This window comes from Dromaius novaehollandiae, chromosome 3 (genome assembly GCF_036370855.1).
Source record: "Dromaius novaehollandiae isolate bDroNov1 chromosome 3, bDroNov1.hap1, whole genome shotgun sequence".
NCBI lineage: Eukaryota > Metazoa > Chordata > Aves > Casuariiformes > Dromaiidae > Dromaius > Dromaius novaehollandiae.
This window is the reverse complement of record NC_088100.1, coordinates 129180068-129198553: the sequence shown is the minus strand read 5'-3', so window position 1 is coordinate 129198553 and position 18486 is coordinate 129180068. Positions and strand designations below refer to the sequence as shown.

The window sequence follows — 18486 nt, the reverse complement described above, 5'->3', positions numbered from 1 at the left end:
TCGCAGACTGACGGCAGAACAGCATAATCTAACGCACTTTGTCACGACCCGCAGGCTTCGCTCAGGGACACGGGCTGCTGCCGGTCAGGATTCAAATGACTCGGCAGAGCTGCTTTGAAAAGCTTACGCAGCACTTGCCCTCACGACGCCTGGCTCCAGTGTCTCCTTTCCACGTGGTCTCCTGCACAGAAGGGAGGAGATCCATAACATTTCCTCCAGTCTGTCCTACTTGGCTCGCTTCACGCTTGTGAGGAATACAGCTGGTGATTTACTCATCCTACAGCATCTGCTGGAGACTCTCTCCAGCAGAACTCACACTCACCAAGCATGTGATTCGCCTAATCGGAGAGAGCTGTCTGAGCAACCCCCGCGAGGGTCGGGGCTGCCGGACAGGCCGGACACCTCTCCGAGCAGAGGCAGCCTGCTCTCTGCCCGGGCCTGCCTCCTGCTCCTTCCAGCAGCCCATGTCCTCGCTCTCATCACCTTCTCCTTCAGCTAAAGCTGCGCGGAAACCCCATCACAGCGTGCGCAAGCAGCAGCGATGTGCTACTGAGAAAAAGGCAGGATCAGGTCCAGTAAGTGTAACCTTCGGGGAAAGATGACCTACCTTGCTTGCTTCATGAACAGAGCAGCCCATCGAGACAAAGATTGCTGCACGTTTTGCTCCAAAAACCTAATCTCAGAGATTTCTGAGCTAGAACAAAGTGCTAAATATTTAATGTAAGCAAAAACGAAAAGTAAAACAACTTTTCTGATTCTCCATTAAATTTAAAGCAGAGCAAGAGTGAGATGGCTGACAAAGCAGCATTTAATTCCTAGCTGAATCTAGACCAGAATACCCAGCCTAATTTACACAGACAGACAGTCACAGTTCACATAATCACATACAGCAGAATATGACAGGGGAATTAAAGGACCAGGAGAGCATGTCTGAACTATGAGCTTCCTATTCTGAATGTATTAAACGCAGACATTTAATTCAGAAAAAGGCCAACCTGGTTGTTTCTTATTTTAAGCCAAAAAATTATTTCAAGCAGAAAATACAAGACGAATGATATAGCTTTTTTGATTGCTTTTTTAAAATAAATCAAATAGCCAATTTAAACTTAAGCTCCCACATGCTACAAAGATGCACCAGGAGAGATAGCCAAGAATCTGTAATAAATTCTGGGATAGCAACTGATGAACAAATAAGGAATCATCTTATTGCATATGCCAGGCGTCTTTCCCCGGCTTCTTTTTGCAAACTGAGTTGACAGGACTAAGAATTTCAATTCACTGTTGTACGCTGGCATTTGTCTCCAAACGTTCATTTCTAGAAACGGGTACGACGATTTGACATCCAGACCCATGCTTTTATTCTGATGGAAAGCAAAACTTACTCCTGCCAAGTCAGTGTAGCCACGCTACTGCAACAGAACGGAATTAAACACCCAGCCTAAACTCCGATTTTGCCAAAATCATGGGGTAATTGCTGCTCAAATTCAAGGGAGCTGGCATTTCTTGAGAAGTCTCATTTGGAAAATAAAATATTTGAAGCTGTAGCTAATGAAAACTCGCTTCTTGCTAATGCCTCATTTTATTATACTGCATTTAAAAATCAATCACCCTCAAGTTTAGAACCAAACTCGTTTCTACATCCCTTCACCTGCCCTCTCTTTCCCATTCCTTTCACATTATTTATTATCTGTATTTGTGCTGTCATATCTAAAAATAACAGACGGGCATTTTAGGAGAGGAAAATAATTTCTCCAAACCTGTGAATGATGCATCATGCTTTAGGGCATTCAAAAATGGGAAATAATCATAAGCAATCACAATACAGAATTTCTGAGGAAAAGACTGTAACAATACACTTGTTCTAATAAAATGAAAGCAGATTATGGCAAACTTTCTATAACTTTTTTTTTGATGTTCCTTTCATTCAGAGGCTTTGCTCACATTTGAGCTCAGGATGGTTCAGAACCCTAAAGCCTCTTTTCGTGTTAGGGCTCTTAAAGTTACCCAAAAGCAACAGACAAAACGAAATGCCAGACCTCATTTTTCAGTTTCAACTAGTCATCCTTTATAACTGTTTGCCGTAAACCAATATGAACAGCAAAACCTGCACAGCTGATTTATTTCCTTTTTTTTTTTTCAGTTTTAGTTGGACATATTTTCCTGGAGAAATTTAAAATAAACTTACTAGTTAATAACTTGGATGCCTCACATAGAAGAATGTACATCTGAGATGTTACAAAGCACTGTCAATTTAAAAGGCTGGCATCTATTAGAAGGGTCAATCTGTAGTAAATCGAAAGGCATTTTTCTGATGATTCTTCAAGATTCATCACCTCAATATTCAAAAAGCACTATTAGAAACAGTGTACTAAAAAAGGAGGTAAAAAAACACCAGAAAAATCTATAGAAAGGACAGACATGCAGTTTCCGAGATCTCGGTACAAGAAGAGGCAGAAGTTCAGGGCAACGTTTCACGTCGCCGGTGCGCGGGCCGAGAGCTGGGTTCTCCTGGGTCCCCCAGAGCACGGGGGCAGCACGAGCAGAGCAGGACGCTTACAGAAACGAGTCCTTAGAAAGAGGAGGCAGATGATCTGTTAATGCAATCACCGGAAAGAAAATCCCACATCTAACCACTATCACATCATTGTGGTTGATTAGTCAGAGGCAAGAAGAACGAAGGGAGCCTCCGGACACACAGAGGGCAGAATCTGTTCTCCATATCCATAACTGGTAAGACGAGAAATAGCAGCCTTGATCTGCATCAACAGAGACTTAGGTGAGAAAGATCTCCAATAGTAAGGGCAAGGAAGCATTGGGACAGGCTGCCTGGTGACACTGCAGAGATGCCATTTTATATGTTTTTAGAAAATGTCTTAGACAAATTTTATCTGGAATGATGCTGCCTTGGGGCAATGGGATAGACTAAGTTAGGTTCCCTCCAGCCCAAGGTTATACGATTCTACAAGCAAAGCTTTAGAAAGAAGTGGGGCCTTTCTCTCCGTCCATCTGCAAAACTGGTAAGGCTGGGATGGCCTCTGTTAGCAGTTAGCAAAGATTACAATCTAATAGGCCACCACATGAAAAGGAATATGGTTGGTCTCACGGATAAAATTATGATTGCCTCTGCTTTGATTACAGCCTACGGTACTGGAAAGCGCTGGCACACCATAATCCTGGGCCCAGTGAATAATCTATATACAGAGGTGGAGTGGAATGAAAGAGAGAAGATGGAGAAGTCTACTACCAACTTTGGAACATATTAGGAAGGCATTTATTAGCTATTACATGAAGAAAATCAGGGCTTAGAAAACAGGTTCTACAGGAAGGTGGAAAAGTTGTTTCATTTACCATATACTAGATCATTAACATCTGAAAAATCCTATTAATTTTTCAGTTTCATTTAAGAGTGTGGAAAGTATTTGTCTACAAAGCTGCCAAGCAGGTAAAAGCAGCGGTCCATCCTCAAAGGACATCATCTTCCATACTCTTTGCATGGTGAGCAACCCACGCCCTGAGCATGCTAGGAAATAAAATGACACTTTCCCATGACTTTAGCTACACTTATTTTAGACAAAGTTCTTGTATGTAAAGCCTGTAAGTGCTTCAAAATATCAGAAGGAACTTAAAATTTCTCTTCGCAGTCAGTAAAAAGAGCATGTAAAACTGCCCCTCTTCCCTCCTGTTCCTTTCTTCTTCCATTAGCTAGAAAATCTGCAGACAGCAAGAGATATGACCCAGGCTTAAGCTCAGCTGAGCTCTTTGTAGCCTTCATTTTAGGTTGACCAAAACTGGGCAACTGCCCTCATCCTGGGAGTGCTGAGAGGTGGCCTAATATCTGCCTAAGCACAGGCTACTTCACTTGAGAATTAGTTTACTGATAAAAGACAAAGATACATTTAGAAAAAAACCAAGCACAGTTCTTTTACTTACAATGGGAGAGCATGGAAATCCCACAGAAAGTTTGACCCCAAGATCTTAATGCTGTTTGTGAGACTTTCTCGCTGGTACCTATAGTACCTATACTGTCTGCTGCTAAAGGGAAGCTCTTTGTTGAGCAAAAGTATGCCAGGAAACCCCAAGAAAGTCATTCATGAAAGAGATCAGAAATCAATGCTGAAAAAAATAACACTGCAAGTTGGAGCTCAGGCAATGAAGGGAAAAAGGTGTGGAAATAGCTGGCTCACGTTACCCTGTAGGAGTAATGAGAGAGCGTATAAAAATCATTTGCTAGAGAGAGTGGCTCTGATATTCTTAAGTGAGAAATGACTAGTCACTGCTCTCTAAACTGAGCAGGCAAAATAAACTAATTTCAATCCTTAATGGTTTGAAAGCCTATTACATCTTTAAAGCATGGATAAATCTTATCCTAAGCTATGAAATTCTCGCTCTCAAGTTGCAACAGCCAATTTGAAGATCCAATATGATTATTCAGAAGAGCAACAAAAACAAGACAACTCAACGAACTGTCTCATGGAGGAAAACAGCATAACCAAATACACAGAGCGTAGCACTTAGCTAAAAAAAAGATGAAATCTGAGACAAGAAAGATAGCTACAAGCATACAAAGAAGGCAGCAGCAAAGGAGAGAAAGACATGGAAGAAGCTGAGGGGAAACAGAGTATCAATACTTAAGTATTAAGAAACCCTGCTGATGATCAAATTATTTATGGATAAGACATACAGTAGATGACAGTTCACTCGCTGGAATGCAAATACAGGCTGGCCAAACATTAAAAATACAGTTAGAAAAAATCCTATGACGAACAACATGATGGACCACAAAAGACCTATAGTTGCAGGATTTAGAAAAAACAAAACACCTTGCTTCATTTTTATTTACAGTATGGGCATCTTGCATAAATCGCCACATCCCACTGCTACTTAAAACATCATCTGCAAATCCAGAGTAATCTTGTTTTGAATTTGGTAGTAACTATCGGTGGCCTCAAACTTGCACTGAATATCCGTGTTCGCTGAGCCTTGCTCAGCCCTGTAGAAACATGACAAAATGATCTGGGACACTGACTTCTAACTGTCTTAATATCTTAACGAAAGCTCAGAAGAAATGGTTTTTGCTCAAATTCAGATCGCTTCCTGATGAAAGGGCTTTCTAGGCTGCAGTATTTTGCTTTGTGTTGCTAACTAACACGGAAGGAAGACTCTCTAGAGGGTAAAGAACTTATCTGCACAAAAAGAAAAAGCCCCCAAAGGACTGAGTGTCACAGGTGTGACCTGTCCTTGGCAGAGTCAATGACAAGTAGATTCCTTTAAAAAACGAAACAACAAAAAAAAACCCCACACACTATATATTAAGCCTGAAAGTGATAAATGTCAGATTAGCCTCCCATCTCCTTGGCTCCCAAATTTTGAATAAACAGGGGTTTTGTGCCCGTGGGATCCAGCGGTTGGGCCAGTTGTTACTTTCTGAAGCAAATGCATGAACGTATCTTCATCTGCCACTAAGCGGTGCTGTTGCTCTTGGAAAAGAGCCTCTCCACCTTCCCAAGCGTGTGCCTGCAGATCGGGGAGGGGTTCGGCAAATGTACAGTTTTCTGCACCGTTTTTATAAAAAAAAAAATAACAATAAAAAGAGGGGATTATGAAAACCACCAGTTTTAAAGTTGATTTAGCTCTCAATGACCTTCGCAGTAAAAATAGTTATTAAATTAGAGAACAAGTAACCCAAATTTTGGCGTGTTATTTAGATCAACTGCTCAGATCTAAGGCAAACATTTATCAGCCAAGGACTACTCAGCAGTCCTCGTGAAACCAGCTAAGTGTCATTTAAGCTGTAAAGGCCAAGTCTGCACGCAGCACACAGCGGCTCCGTCACTGGTGCACACTGGAACCATCTCCATCCGTCGCGGCAGAGGCTGCGCGTCGAGGGGCCCGAAAGCCAAAGCCACCTCCCGCCCCAGGCGCATCCCGGCAGCTGGAGAAGGCCGGGGCACAGGGAGAGCAGCACGTGCTGCTGCCAGCTCCACGCGTCGCGCGAGGACATACAACAGAGAAGAATGCGCTATTAAGCAGGACATGACGTTTATGCGCCCGATGCAGACTTCTGGAAAAACAAAAATAAAACATTAAAAGAGTCTGCCGCAACGTCACAGGAAAGGCAGCTATACCCAGAGGGGCTGGCGGAGCGCTACACTGACACTGTGTCCAGAGCGATTCGCACAGGGACAACGGGGGATGGAGACCTCCCCGCCTAAAATAAACTACGCGAGGGAGAAAAGGAAACTCCAGGAAACGGTAACCAAACCGTGTTTTGTGTTCATACGTCTCAGAACTGAAAATAGAAACTTGACATTTAAAAAACAAAAGTATAAATTAAGCACTTTGCTTTCAGCCTTTCTAAATTCTCAGCCACTGGTGATCAGAAAAAACCCTTAGCTTTGAGCACCTGGATCACTTTTTCTGCTATCGAAATGAAAAAAGCAGCTATTTTTAGGCAAAAAATAGTAACATGCAAATCTGCGGTTTTTCCTTACTTCAGTACTCTTACTGCAGCAGTGTTACAACTCCGTAGACGAGGAATAAAAATATTTTTAAAAAAGCAACATAAACAGAAGTGAAATCGAGTTGCTGAGAAACAGACCAGAATGAAACTATATTACTGAAAAAGAGAGAAGCATGGGTTTTTTTGATTTTACAGTCCTTTTCCAGTCCAGTCTGCTTTCAGAAAGCAAACAGGAAACTCTAGATGCAGTGACTTCTCCCTCTTTGGGAGCCAGGACTGCCCCAGCGTGGAAGCCGCAGCTCCGCGTGGAGGAAGGAAAGCGAGAAGCGGTCTGCAGAGCCCTTGCCCTATCCCGTTCAGAGCCCTGCCGCTTGGCAAAGCGCGCGGTTGGCACGGCCCTCAAGAGCTCGCCTCTCCAGGAAGCCCTCCGAGCTCCTGACACCTCCCAGCCAGAGCTTACGCAGGAGCCACCTTCTTGTTTACGGCTGTGCGCGCACGAGACAACTCTCACACGGCCCCGTGCCCGGAGCCTCAGACCCGGGTCCAGGGGAGACGCCACGATTTTCTTGCTCTTTGGCTAGGTGACCGTGCCTAGTCCCACCGCTCCGCCCTGCCTCAATTTTCTCATTTCTGCAACGAAGATGAAACTGTGCTTTTCACTGAAGGGCAATATTCAAAACCGAAAAGGGTGTGCTGCAGCTCGGGATGTGCAGATGTCATAACCCAGCTCGAACTTGTTCACTCCCCTGCTCATAGAAAAATAATGTGTCATAACCCATAAAATAATGAGTCATACCCAGCTATAACTTGTTTACTCCATGGCTCACAGAAAAAATAAAGCAAGGAAGACTGATCCGTACACTACAGAGAAGGAATTCAAGTAGTGTAGGATAGTACTCTCCTCTCCTGCATTTTAATCAGGACATAACAATAATTATTTTAATAAGCCTTTATTTTTGTTTCTACGGAACAAAGCTTTAGTGTGGTTTGGCAGCTCAAACTTTTCCAGCATTCAGGCACCCTTTAATCTTTTAAATCATTACGGCTTACAGGTATAAGAAGAAAAACATAACATTCCAGCTTACATTCTCTATGACAAACGTCCATTCTTTGTCTTCAAACTCTTCAGCATGGGGATCCTAGAAAAACAGAACAGAGAACTTAAGTCTAAAAATAATCTAGGGTGTAAGAAATTGTAAGTCAGTCAATATTTTCATATGAAAATCATACACGTTTTTACCCACTAAAAATGTTACAACAGAATACTTTAGCTAGGATGCAGGCTTCAATGGATGTCAGTGTGACGAATAAGCAGGTGTAAAACTTTGAGCAATGATTTAATGTAGATTCTGACAAAGATGAACCTCATTCCAATATGGGCCTGTAATTCTATTTCCTCTCATCGAGGAGAAGAGTTAAATTGAGATTTTTTTTAAGTTCCCCCTTCCAAATAAACACAACAAATCTGTGCCTTACAGAAAACAGTGGAGGAATCCACTGCTCCTACCTGGACTGAGAAAGCACCTATGGCCGGTATCAAACCCATCATCCCAACCTCCTAACGCCCAAATTTCGTCAGCATGAGCAGAGATCAGGGTCACGGCACCAGCAGAACACCTCACATCACTATAAATTACTCAAATACCCATCCTTACTTTACCATGTTTCTATCAAATCACGTGCAAGGAACAAGAAATGTTTTCACCTACAGGAAGATATACAAGGAGTTTCAGATTTTTGGCATTTGTTTCCAAATTAACGCTCTTCCAATGCGGTGTGTAGTCTGGATTGTGGCTGCCTGAAATCTAGGTAACAGTGGAGACATGAAGTCAGCCTCCTTAGGCCTCTACCAGGGATTCTTCCTCAAAAACTCCCCCCTCCTCGGTAATTTATCACCCAAATCTAGTTCTGAACAACTGTCACAAAATAACTTGTACTCCTTCCCTTGCAAAACACTTTCACACTATGAGAACGCAGCTTAGGCTTTCTTCCTAACATGAAGACTAATGTTGCTATACCTCAATTTTATCCTGTCATTAAGATTTTTGTCATCAACAAATGCATAACAAATAAAATAATACCTCTTTTTGCTGTTCTATTTCCAGCACACAAAAAGTTGGAAAGTGCACTCTTAAATACAGCCCCTCTTTGAATGAATTTGGGCAACATTTCCAAGAGGACATCAGGCTGCAGGCTACGCGCCAGCCTCCCCCAGAGCAGCCCGGGCCGCAGCGCCCAGCGCTCGCTCTTCTGCCGGAGCCCTGCAAAACGCGGGCTCTCCTCGCGGAAACCGGGCCTTTGGGCAGCAACCACAACAAATTCAGCAAGACGCCGTACAGTCAGCACCATCACGAGCTACATATTTAATAGCTACAACCATAGGTGTCATGTAAAATACGCATTAAAAATGTATTACCCACAACCATAGGTGTCATGTAAAATACGCATTAAAAATGTATTACCCCCAAAATGTATTTTCAATTCAGAAACAATATAAAAAGATGTTACTAGAAACGGGTGTCAACTTTTGACACGTGACTTTTTATAAAGATTAAAAACAATCTGAATATTTTACATACTGCAAATAAGTGTAAAAAACATTTTACTGCTAGCCATAATGATATAAGGGCAACTAAATACATATACAAGTTGTGTCTAGATATGTTCATGCTCCAATTAACGTATTTGTAAATATCAGATTATTTAATTATATACCCATCGCATTAATCAGCTTTGTAGAGTAATGCATTGTGTAAATAACGTGCATGATACCTAGCTGGCTTGCTGTAGACCGGTTCTACACATATCATTTTCTATATTCCAGCTATTAAATACTTATCATTTCTCATGAGTTAACCTGGGGCAATTACCTTTTTTATTTAATTGCTTCCTCTGATACAGCATAAAATGATATAATGAGAGTTAATGAGATCATTAATCATTTTATGTTTTAATAAGCTACTCTTTAATAAGTGACTGGACTCTTTAATATTTCATGCAGTTCTATTTTTTGCACAGCACTCCCAAAAGCTAGTAATATGAGCTTGCAGGTTTACCTAAAACTACTTGCAAAGTCAGGGTACTGTTACATGGTATTTTATCCCCTGTAACAAACCGAAAGACCTTTGTTTTGTCTATGCAAGGCAATAATCTATAAAGAAAACCAAAGCTCTTCTATTAGTGGCAATAATGCTGATTCACACCTTTGAAGGCTACAGATTCGGGTGCTTTGCTGTGTATTTCTGCTAATCTGACAAAGCAAAATAGTATTGCATAACAAAAAGACTTAATGTTCAAGTGCATGCTAACATGTTGTTAGAGTTAGTTGCGAACACTTCTGAAAAAAGTGATGTTGTTTCTGTTGCAATCTCCGTTTTGCCCTTTGAGCTAACATTTCCATGGGTGGTCTCTTATAAAAAGTGATGTTTCCGTAAGTCTGGTTAATCCTTCAATTTATTTTGGATTTACAGAGGGTAAATACCAACACAAAATTTAACAACATAGACTTTCCTCCCTGTTTGATGGCTAGCCCTTACTCTCTCCCACATAAGACTCAAGTAGCTAATTTTGCAAGCTCAGGGAGTTCGGAGCTCACTACTTTCTAGGAAAAAATGACACTACAATAGAAAGAAGAGCCCTAGTGGTAAGGGCCTTTGAAATTTTCAGCATATGGAAGTCCTCCCTGACAACCCAGCACACACGACCCCATCTCACCTGCAAGCACAGAAAACTATTCACTGAGCTTGAAAATAAACTGCCTTAAAACATGCAGCTGCAAACACCTGGGAACGAGAGTTACTACAAACAGGCCTCCTTCTCCTCCTCCCTTCTGAAAGCAAATGATAATGAAAACCACCTGGAGAGCAGCAGGAACAAATACAGCCTCTAATGCTTTTCCTAGCCTGAAACCTCCTCATACCCTCACTGTATTATAACTTCACTGTAACACAAAAGGACATGAGTTGGCAAGAGCCAAGCGTTCTCCTGATACTGCTCCCTCTCTTTGCCAGGGCACTGCAGATACAAAACCACCCTCCTTAGCTTTGCCTTGAGTTGGAAGCTGTGAGTACTTGGATAAACGGATTGCAAGACCTCTCGTTCCTCCTCATTTTCCTGTGTTTAATTAAAATAAATAAATAAATAAAAATAATTTTATAAAGATCATCCTTAATGACAGGACATCACCCTCCTCTCTCACAGTTCGCCTACAGTGAGGCCCCCCTCAGATAATCATTTCTCCAGCTCTCTTCCCAAGGTCAACGGAGCACTTTGGTCCACCAGCTTAAACCTGGCCCATCTCATGTTTTCCCAGCAACCCTGTTAACTACCTCCTGGAGGCTCCAAGGCCCTCAATAAGCTCAGTCCCGCAACCTCTCTTCCTCTGTAACCCCAACCATCAGCCGCTTTCTATGACCCCGTCCTGCCTGTCTGTCCGCCAACTGCCAGAAAACAGACAACTCTCCTGGATCAGTGCAAGGGAAACGCAACAGGGGATTTGTGTCTCACATCTTCATGCTCTCTGTTGAGCAATCTACCACCAGTCCATTCAGCAAAGATCTACATTGAGAACTAGACCCTTTCTACAGGGTATAAGGTGGTTTCAGATGCCTGAGGACTACCATTTTCCCCATAAGTTTACATTATCGTTAGAGCTATTCTTGTATCTCTAGGAATGGGAATGCAAGAAAGATATCAGTATGACAAAGGACTACTCCTTCCCCTAATCAGCAGCCAGAAGTGCGGAAAATCTTCAGACTGTTGGTATCCTTTCTTCTTTCTTTCCCCATGCCTCCTCCCTAGACGTTCCCGGCTGTTGAAGCGTGTCTTTCAATTATATTACTTCATACCAGCCTTAATCTTTGGTCTTTCTTCTTGGGGAATAACTACTTAAGACCTGTCATACTGAATCAGATCAAGTGATTCCTCAGTTCACGGTCTGTCCTCTGCCAGTGGCCAACAGCAGGTGCTCCGGGGACTCCGGCATCTGTCCTCAGCATTTCTACTTAGTTCTTCGAAGTTGCAGAAGATTCAAAACTTGACCCCATCCTTGTCCCTTTCAGTGCTGTTTGCAGAAGTCTGATTAGTCTAGAAAAATCACATATCTCAGCTTTTATTCCACTGAATTTCTGGAAAGCAGTGAGCTCCAGGCGAACTGGTCCCTCTCCATCACTGCACCACACTGCTGACAGCTCCTGTCCAGCATCCAGCCTAGGGAGACAACAAGGCTCCATTTCTTTTTAATAGTTTCTATAATATAGTTTCTAAAATGAGCCCTCACACGGAGCCTGGAAATTTTATTTAGTGTGAAAAGACTTTTGCACTTTTCACATTCCTATCTTAAGATTTTTGTATCTGACACGCAGCATCTGGTCCACAGCCGTTTTTCCTGTCACGGAGTATCGCCCACAGTGTCACTCCCAAAAGGAAACAAGTATGTTCTGAACCTGGATTTCTTCTTTGCTGCTAGGAAATGGCCTGATTGTCTCAGGGGAAAAAAACCTCAATGCATGGGCTATGCTGCAGTATAACGCTAGCAAATGCTACTCTACGGTAAGGTAAACTACATGAATTTGAGCATAGTGTATAATAAACCTATCAACTTCATGGTAAAAAACAAAAGACCCGAAACCCATGTACTGCAAGAGTGTGAATCGGCTTTTGCCATGAGATAGATTTCAATCATTGTAACAAAGGAATTTCCTTTGGGCAATTATTTCCCGTACTACTGTACATGAGCAAAAAATGGCTTTGTCCTGCGTGCTGCTACTGCGTATTAACATCAAGATCACTGGAGAGCCGGGGGCTCTGCGCTACGCTATTTCACATCTACAAGACACATCACATGTATTACAGCCTGCTTACGAGAATAAGCATCTTCCCATCCGGGAAGGATGACATGCATTTTAGTCAGTTTTCCATACAAAACATAAATATATAAATATATATATAAATAATAGATTTTTTTTTTCATTCGGCCTCAAAGAAAGCCAGAGTTACAGAATACCCCCAAATACATTTGTGCTTCTGCCTCACCGCCAGCCTCCTTCGCCCCCCGCTCCTGCTGCCCTCTCTCTGCCCAGTGTTAAACTGGGGGAAGGTGAGCTGTACAGCAACAGCCCTCGAAGACCCAGGGCCACCAGACATATCATCCCCTTCAGAGGGCGGAGGAAAGGTGCCGTTTCAGTAACGGTGCAAAACGTGACGACGGCCACCCCCAGCTTACTACTCCCCCGGTAAAATCCTGCACTGCAGTTTCTCACGATGATGATGATCAGCGAAACACCTTCCCCCCCACCCCAGCTTAAATTCCAGCGAGAAAGCCAACAGCAATACGCCAAAACCAGGCGAACCCTGCGAGGGCAGGGGGAGCAGGGCACGGCCAGCATCGTAATCAAAACGCGTGATTTGACCCAGGCTTACAAGCGAGATGATACGGGATTTGTTCAGAGAGGTATACAGGGATGCAACTACTTTCAACAACGCAAGGCCCCTTTTATGACCTTTTTTTTTCTTATTTTACTCAAAGCATTTATTTTTATGTGCTTAAAAGCACATGCCTTTTTGAAAAAAAACAAACACCTTTTTTCAAACTTTGGAAAGAAGAGCTAGTCATCTTTCCTTTTCATTGCAATTGTCAACTAGCATGATAAACCACGTGTATTACTGACAAAATGAGTGTTTTCTGTAATGCAACGAAGCAAAGTCCATGCCCGCCCCTAAAGAGCAAACATCTCTGCTTCAGAAGTTCAGTTTAAGCGAGACAATAATGATGTTGCAATTTAAATCCTCATATCACAATTGACATATTCACTTAGCTTTGCTAAAAGCACTAGGCTTACTCAACACTGAAAATTTCTCATTTAAAATCTCTCCCAATTCACATATGTATGCATTTGCACTGAAAAAACACACACACAAATACACAGGCTCCCATATATGACAGTTAAACCTTGCTTATGTATGGACTCTAAAAATGAACTTCTGCAGTGCAACCATGGAAACCGTGAAAAATGTGAATTCAGCTAGCTTTTCCGGCATTTGTGGATCTTTCTATGAAAGCACTACAAATCATGGACTTCAAATGCACAATAGGTTTATTGTTTCACAGTACTTCTTTCTTCCCATTTTGGTCAAGAATTCAACGACATAATGACACATAAATGTAGAACAAGGCAAAGAAAGAAATGAAACTTTCACAACAGCTGGAACTTTTTATTTAACTAGCACTTTAGCTAGATGGAGAGGAACTAGGACTAGTTAAGGGAGGATGAATCAGTTCATATCCCCACTTGATGCTCTTCCTTAAACAACTCCAGAGCATTATAAAGTTTTACCAGCAACCCAGAATTATGTGAAAAGATTTTTTTAATTTGAAATGAAAATTTCCTAGAGGAGGGTCACTCTCTCCTCCATGCTTAGTTCTGCTTGCTTCAGAATGACAGATATACTGTTGGAAACAAGCTAATTCCCAAAATAGGGACATACAGATAACGCAAACTATCCAGTCCACTGACTGATTGCATGCGCTTTACTAGCCAGCTCTCGAGTGTCCGCTGGTGACTACTGAGAGGATATTCTTAACACTCTCATCACTACTTGAAACGGTGACTTATCTCCTAATCCTACCAGTAACGCATTTCAACAGCCACTTACAAACACAGAGCTACTACTGTGTGAATCATTTCCCAAAACACGTAGCTGTCTATTTTGGAGCCTGTTCTTTCCCTCCCCTACGTGCTCTTTCCAACAGCACCACTGCGCTAAGTCGTTATCTTCGATGCGTACAAAGCTCTGTCAGAGCGACCTACTGCCATCGCCAGCCCCGGCCAACGCGGACCCAAAGCCGGCAGCTTGCCCGAAATTTGCAGTTGGAACGGATGAAGACAACCGGCGTTCGTTAACCAACAGGGCCACGTTAAGCGTGCTTATTCCAAAGCGTCCAGCGTTCGGCCATCGCTCTCCTCCACAGCAAGCCGTTCCTTAAGGAACTTCTACTTTTACACGACTGCAAAATGAGCCATCTCTTTTCTGAGCTTTACTGCGTTAACTGTTGTAGCCTCCCTCCTGCCAGAGGCGGCAATGATATAAATAACTGTCTTCTAAGTCAGCTCCCAAAAAGGTTGCTGCAGCGTGCTATTACACACCTCCCTTCTCACTCGGGCGCTGACCCGCCAGCCCACGAGACTTGCAAAATCCAGCGAGCTCCTTCCGACCCCCTTAGGGGGAAGCGCCAGCTCTCCAGGGCGAGGGCACGCTCTGTGCTACGGCTCGAGCGCCACGGCAGCAGGGACCCAGCTAACCCCTTCGGAGTACCAGGCACAGCGTAAACCGCACTGACACTATATTCTGCCTGCAATAATACATCAGTCAAAGCAAACTCATCCTGCAGAGCGTTCCTCTCATGTAGACACAGCGCTGCTGGTGTACAAGCTAGCTGGTTCAGAAAGGACTGCTCGTACTATGCCTGCACAGCCTGGAAAAGAGGAAGGTGGTTGTGGTCACTTCCATGGGCACTCTTGTCAGAGGAGCCAGAGGATCGATTACAGCAGATTTACGTACGAGTTGCCTGAGTGCATGACGCTTCTTTGCTTGATCTCAAAACTCTAATTATAAAAGCTTTTGCTGGTTCCCCAGAGATAAGTCTGCACCGTTCCCAGAAAGCACAGCCGCTGGGGTTAGTCCCACTCCTCCCTCTCCCCCCGAGTCAGCCGTGTGACGGACAGCACGGAGACACAGACTCTGTTTTGGGAAGGGGACCAAAGAACGGACCTGTCTGCAGAGTCACAGTGCCAGATAAAAGTAAGGGTGTAGTAATACCGAGCACTGGCTCCAGAGGCCCTTCTCTCCCATCGCTAGCTTGGTCTAGCCCTCACGCTGCAGGTCAGCCCACTGCAGTGGCACAACTACACGTTTATGAGGCTATGCTACAAAATACATCCCTGAAGTGGTGCAGCTAAAATTAAAAGCGAGTGTGGGATGGCAGGAGAAGACGGGAGACACGTTTACCTCCAAAGCCATTGCATCACAGAATTGCAGCCAAGAGAAATTTCATTTATAGCTCTTCACACAATATGCTGTCGCATACACATTCAAGAATTATGTACATTTCTGCTTCAGTTTAAATGTTAAAAATATTAAATAACATCTCCTGTGTTACATAACCATATTCAGTTTGTACAGATACGCAATGTAGTCACATAATGGTGTTAAACTGCTTAATCCAAGTAGAGGCCCTTGAAGCGTGCAAAGGCAAACAATTTTTGCCAGTGAACTTTTGAACCTCAGTGGAAGAAAACGTGCTTGCTGAGAGACAAATTTATGATAGTTAGCATCACTGGCAACCCGGGACGTTTCACTCCATTGGCCATCCCAAGAACAAAAAAAAAAGCATATAAGAGAGAAATCCCCTTTTTATGCTTAATGAACCAAGTAATAAATTCTCATTCTAAGGCTAACTAGAAGCCACTTCTAAGGAGTTATCCAGGGGAGCCCCAAAAACAAGGAAATATAAAAATCACTAATTAGAAAAAAATTATGTTACTGTTGCCCTAAGTTGTAAAAGGTGCAATTTTTAAATAAGAACAGCTAGAATGCAGCTGGAGACAGCAGAGTAAAGACCCAGAAAGACCGAAGGGAATGAAAGTCCCAGAAATCTTCCTCAGCCTCCCGGGTAACCTCCCACACTGTCATATATGCAAAGCTGCATTGCTTATCTTTACGCAAAAAGGACTTTGCCCAACGATAATTGAGTAATAAGTCCTAGCACAGCTGCCATCTTCTCTCCCTACTTCAAAGGGAGGGAGATGAGCGCTTAAAAACATGGAAAAGCAGGAAGCAAGATGAGATTTTTTTTTTTTAAATAGAAAAAATACATTTCCTAGAACTCCCACACAAAATTGTCTGCCCTACTCAGTTATTCCACATCTGCTCCTAAGGCTGTGACGTTTGTGTGACATAGTAAATACTATGAAATTAAAAGCTGGATTCTATTTCGTAGTCAACAGCATAAGAAACATGGTCACTGCACTTCAAATCAATAAACTAGCCTAGGAATGGCTGTTTTGACTTCCCCTGGCTTATAGTATTTAAGGAAAACAGACTCGACTATAACCTACGCCAAATTAGACCTCTGTCCAGCGAATCCTTACACATGCACTAAACATCGTGCAAATGACCAGCCATAGATCAACTCAATGAGATACAGCAGCATGTTACTTAAACTACAAGAGCAAGCTTTGGCATGGCACAGACCAAAATTCTCTCCACAATTTAAGCTCTGGACCTAAGGTTGTGAAGTTAACGAGTTAATAAAATCAGCAAGACTAGGCCTTTATGAACGTAATTTGAAGTTTCCAGGCAGCGTTATTCATACGTTGCATATGAAGTTAGGAAAGACTATGCTCTACAAACATACCTTAAAAAGTGTCACGGTGATTTCCACGTTTTCAGGAACGGGCCATACCACCACCCCGCGGTATGGGTTTTTGATTCCAGGCTGCCAGCTATGGGCCTAAAAGAAGAAAAGAAACACTTGTCTTAACACCAACATAAAAGCACTGATTCAACTCCCATGGGACCGGTGTAGGTAGCTGCAACAGTTTCTGACACCAAAAAGATGGCTGTCTCAAATATGCAACTCTACTGAACCCTCTAAAAAGGCATCATTAAGAATGTGGGTTAGGAAAAATCAGATCATTAGCCCAAGTTTTTCCACTGAACTAAAACCATCCCTTGCAAGGTCCTGCCTTCGGGTTTCTGAGTACGTAGTGCGGATCAGGACACGCAGAACGCTGCAGAAATGAAAGTCACGAGGAAAGACAGAGCTTCCCCAACAAGCTGAGCTTTATTTTGGTTGTATCTAGACAAGGAATGCTTTTATTTAAAGAAAATGTGATGAGTACAAGCACATTGTGCAGGCACAGCCATCTTCAGACTTAAATAAAAATGTCTTTTCACTCTAGTTAAGAAAAAACAAAACAACAATTTACAGTACAGATTAAATGCTACTAAAACATTTAAGCTCTTAAGAATTAATATGTTGCGGTATCTACAACTAGAAAAGATCATGACAAAACACAGTAAAAGACCCTGAAAACTGGCCTATCTCTGATCATCAGTTTGGATGGATGGATGGTCTGTATTTAAATTGTAACAGCTAGTCCTGAAAACGCCATGTGTGAGCATTTCTATTTTGGAACAAATATGCTTTTTTCCAAGCTTAGCTTAATCTATTTTGTGATGCTGTAAAACAGAAATGAGGGAGGGAAGCTGATACACAAGTGACTGCTGAGCAGCATGGGTGTTATTAACAATTTGTTGACGTTTTCATTAGGAAAAAGTGTATAACTTAGCTGCTGTTATATCTGAAACTAGTTAAGTGGGCTCCCCCCCTCAATTCTAGAGCATCACTGTGTTCATTGCAGTCCTCTTTGACACTCAGAACTTCAGATTAAAATTCCCTGTTAGAACAAATTATTGCTATAATAAGGTTAGTAGAATTTGCATCTCGGTTACCCTAAGGTCATCTGGGCAACTTCAAACGTGGATTTACTATAGCAAAGTGGGAAAGACACAGATGGTGAAAGAGTCCTACTCGATCACATGCAGGCACTAACTCTCAACCACTCTGGATATTGTAAGCACGTGTGTGCTAGGTGCCAGGTCCATATCTGACAGCCCCACCGCACAGGCCTGGTGCCCGCAGGAGACCTCCGGCATTCAAGCAGGCTGCCGGCGAGCAGTGCCCTACTACCCGCTGTGGGCCACCGGAGCCAGCAGCACCCCAGGCACCGGCACCGCAGGCAGAGCCGCTCTCCTCTCTCTGACCCCACAAGCCACACAAAGCAGAGTCCTGCAGATCAACTAAAGGTGACCACAACTGCTGCAGCAGCAGGGGCAAGAAAGGAAGGCTGCAAAAGGCAGAGGCAGAAGATCTGGAAAGAGGGGTGAAGGTAAGGAATGCGGAAGCTATCAGTAGAATTCAGCCTAGGTAACCATCAGAGAAAAAAGCCCTACCTCCACGGCGC

At 43.0% G+C, this 18486-nt stretch overlaps 1 protein-coding gene across 11 annotated transcripts in view; it reads right to left on the bottom strand.

Annotated features, from left to right (window-relative positions):
- The window catches only part of EHBP1 (EH domain binding protein 1), a 217383-nt gene that overhangs the window by 157645 nt on the left and 41252 nt on the right, over positions 1-18486 (bottom strand). For all 11 annotated transcript variants that reach the window (XM_064510114.1, XM_064510116.1, XM_064510115.1 and 8 more), the window contains exons 4-5: positions 16875-16970; positions 7546-7599 (exon numbers count right to left, since the gene is read on the bottom strand). In XM_064510114.1, coding sequence (XP_064366184.1) covers positions 7546-7599; positions 16875-16970 — 150 coding nt within the window. The remainder of the gene's footprint in view (positions 1-7545; positions 7600-16874; positions 16971-18486) is intronic.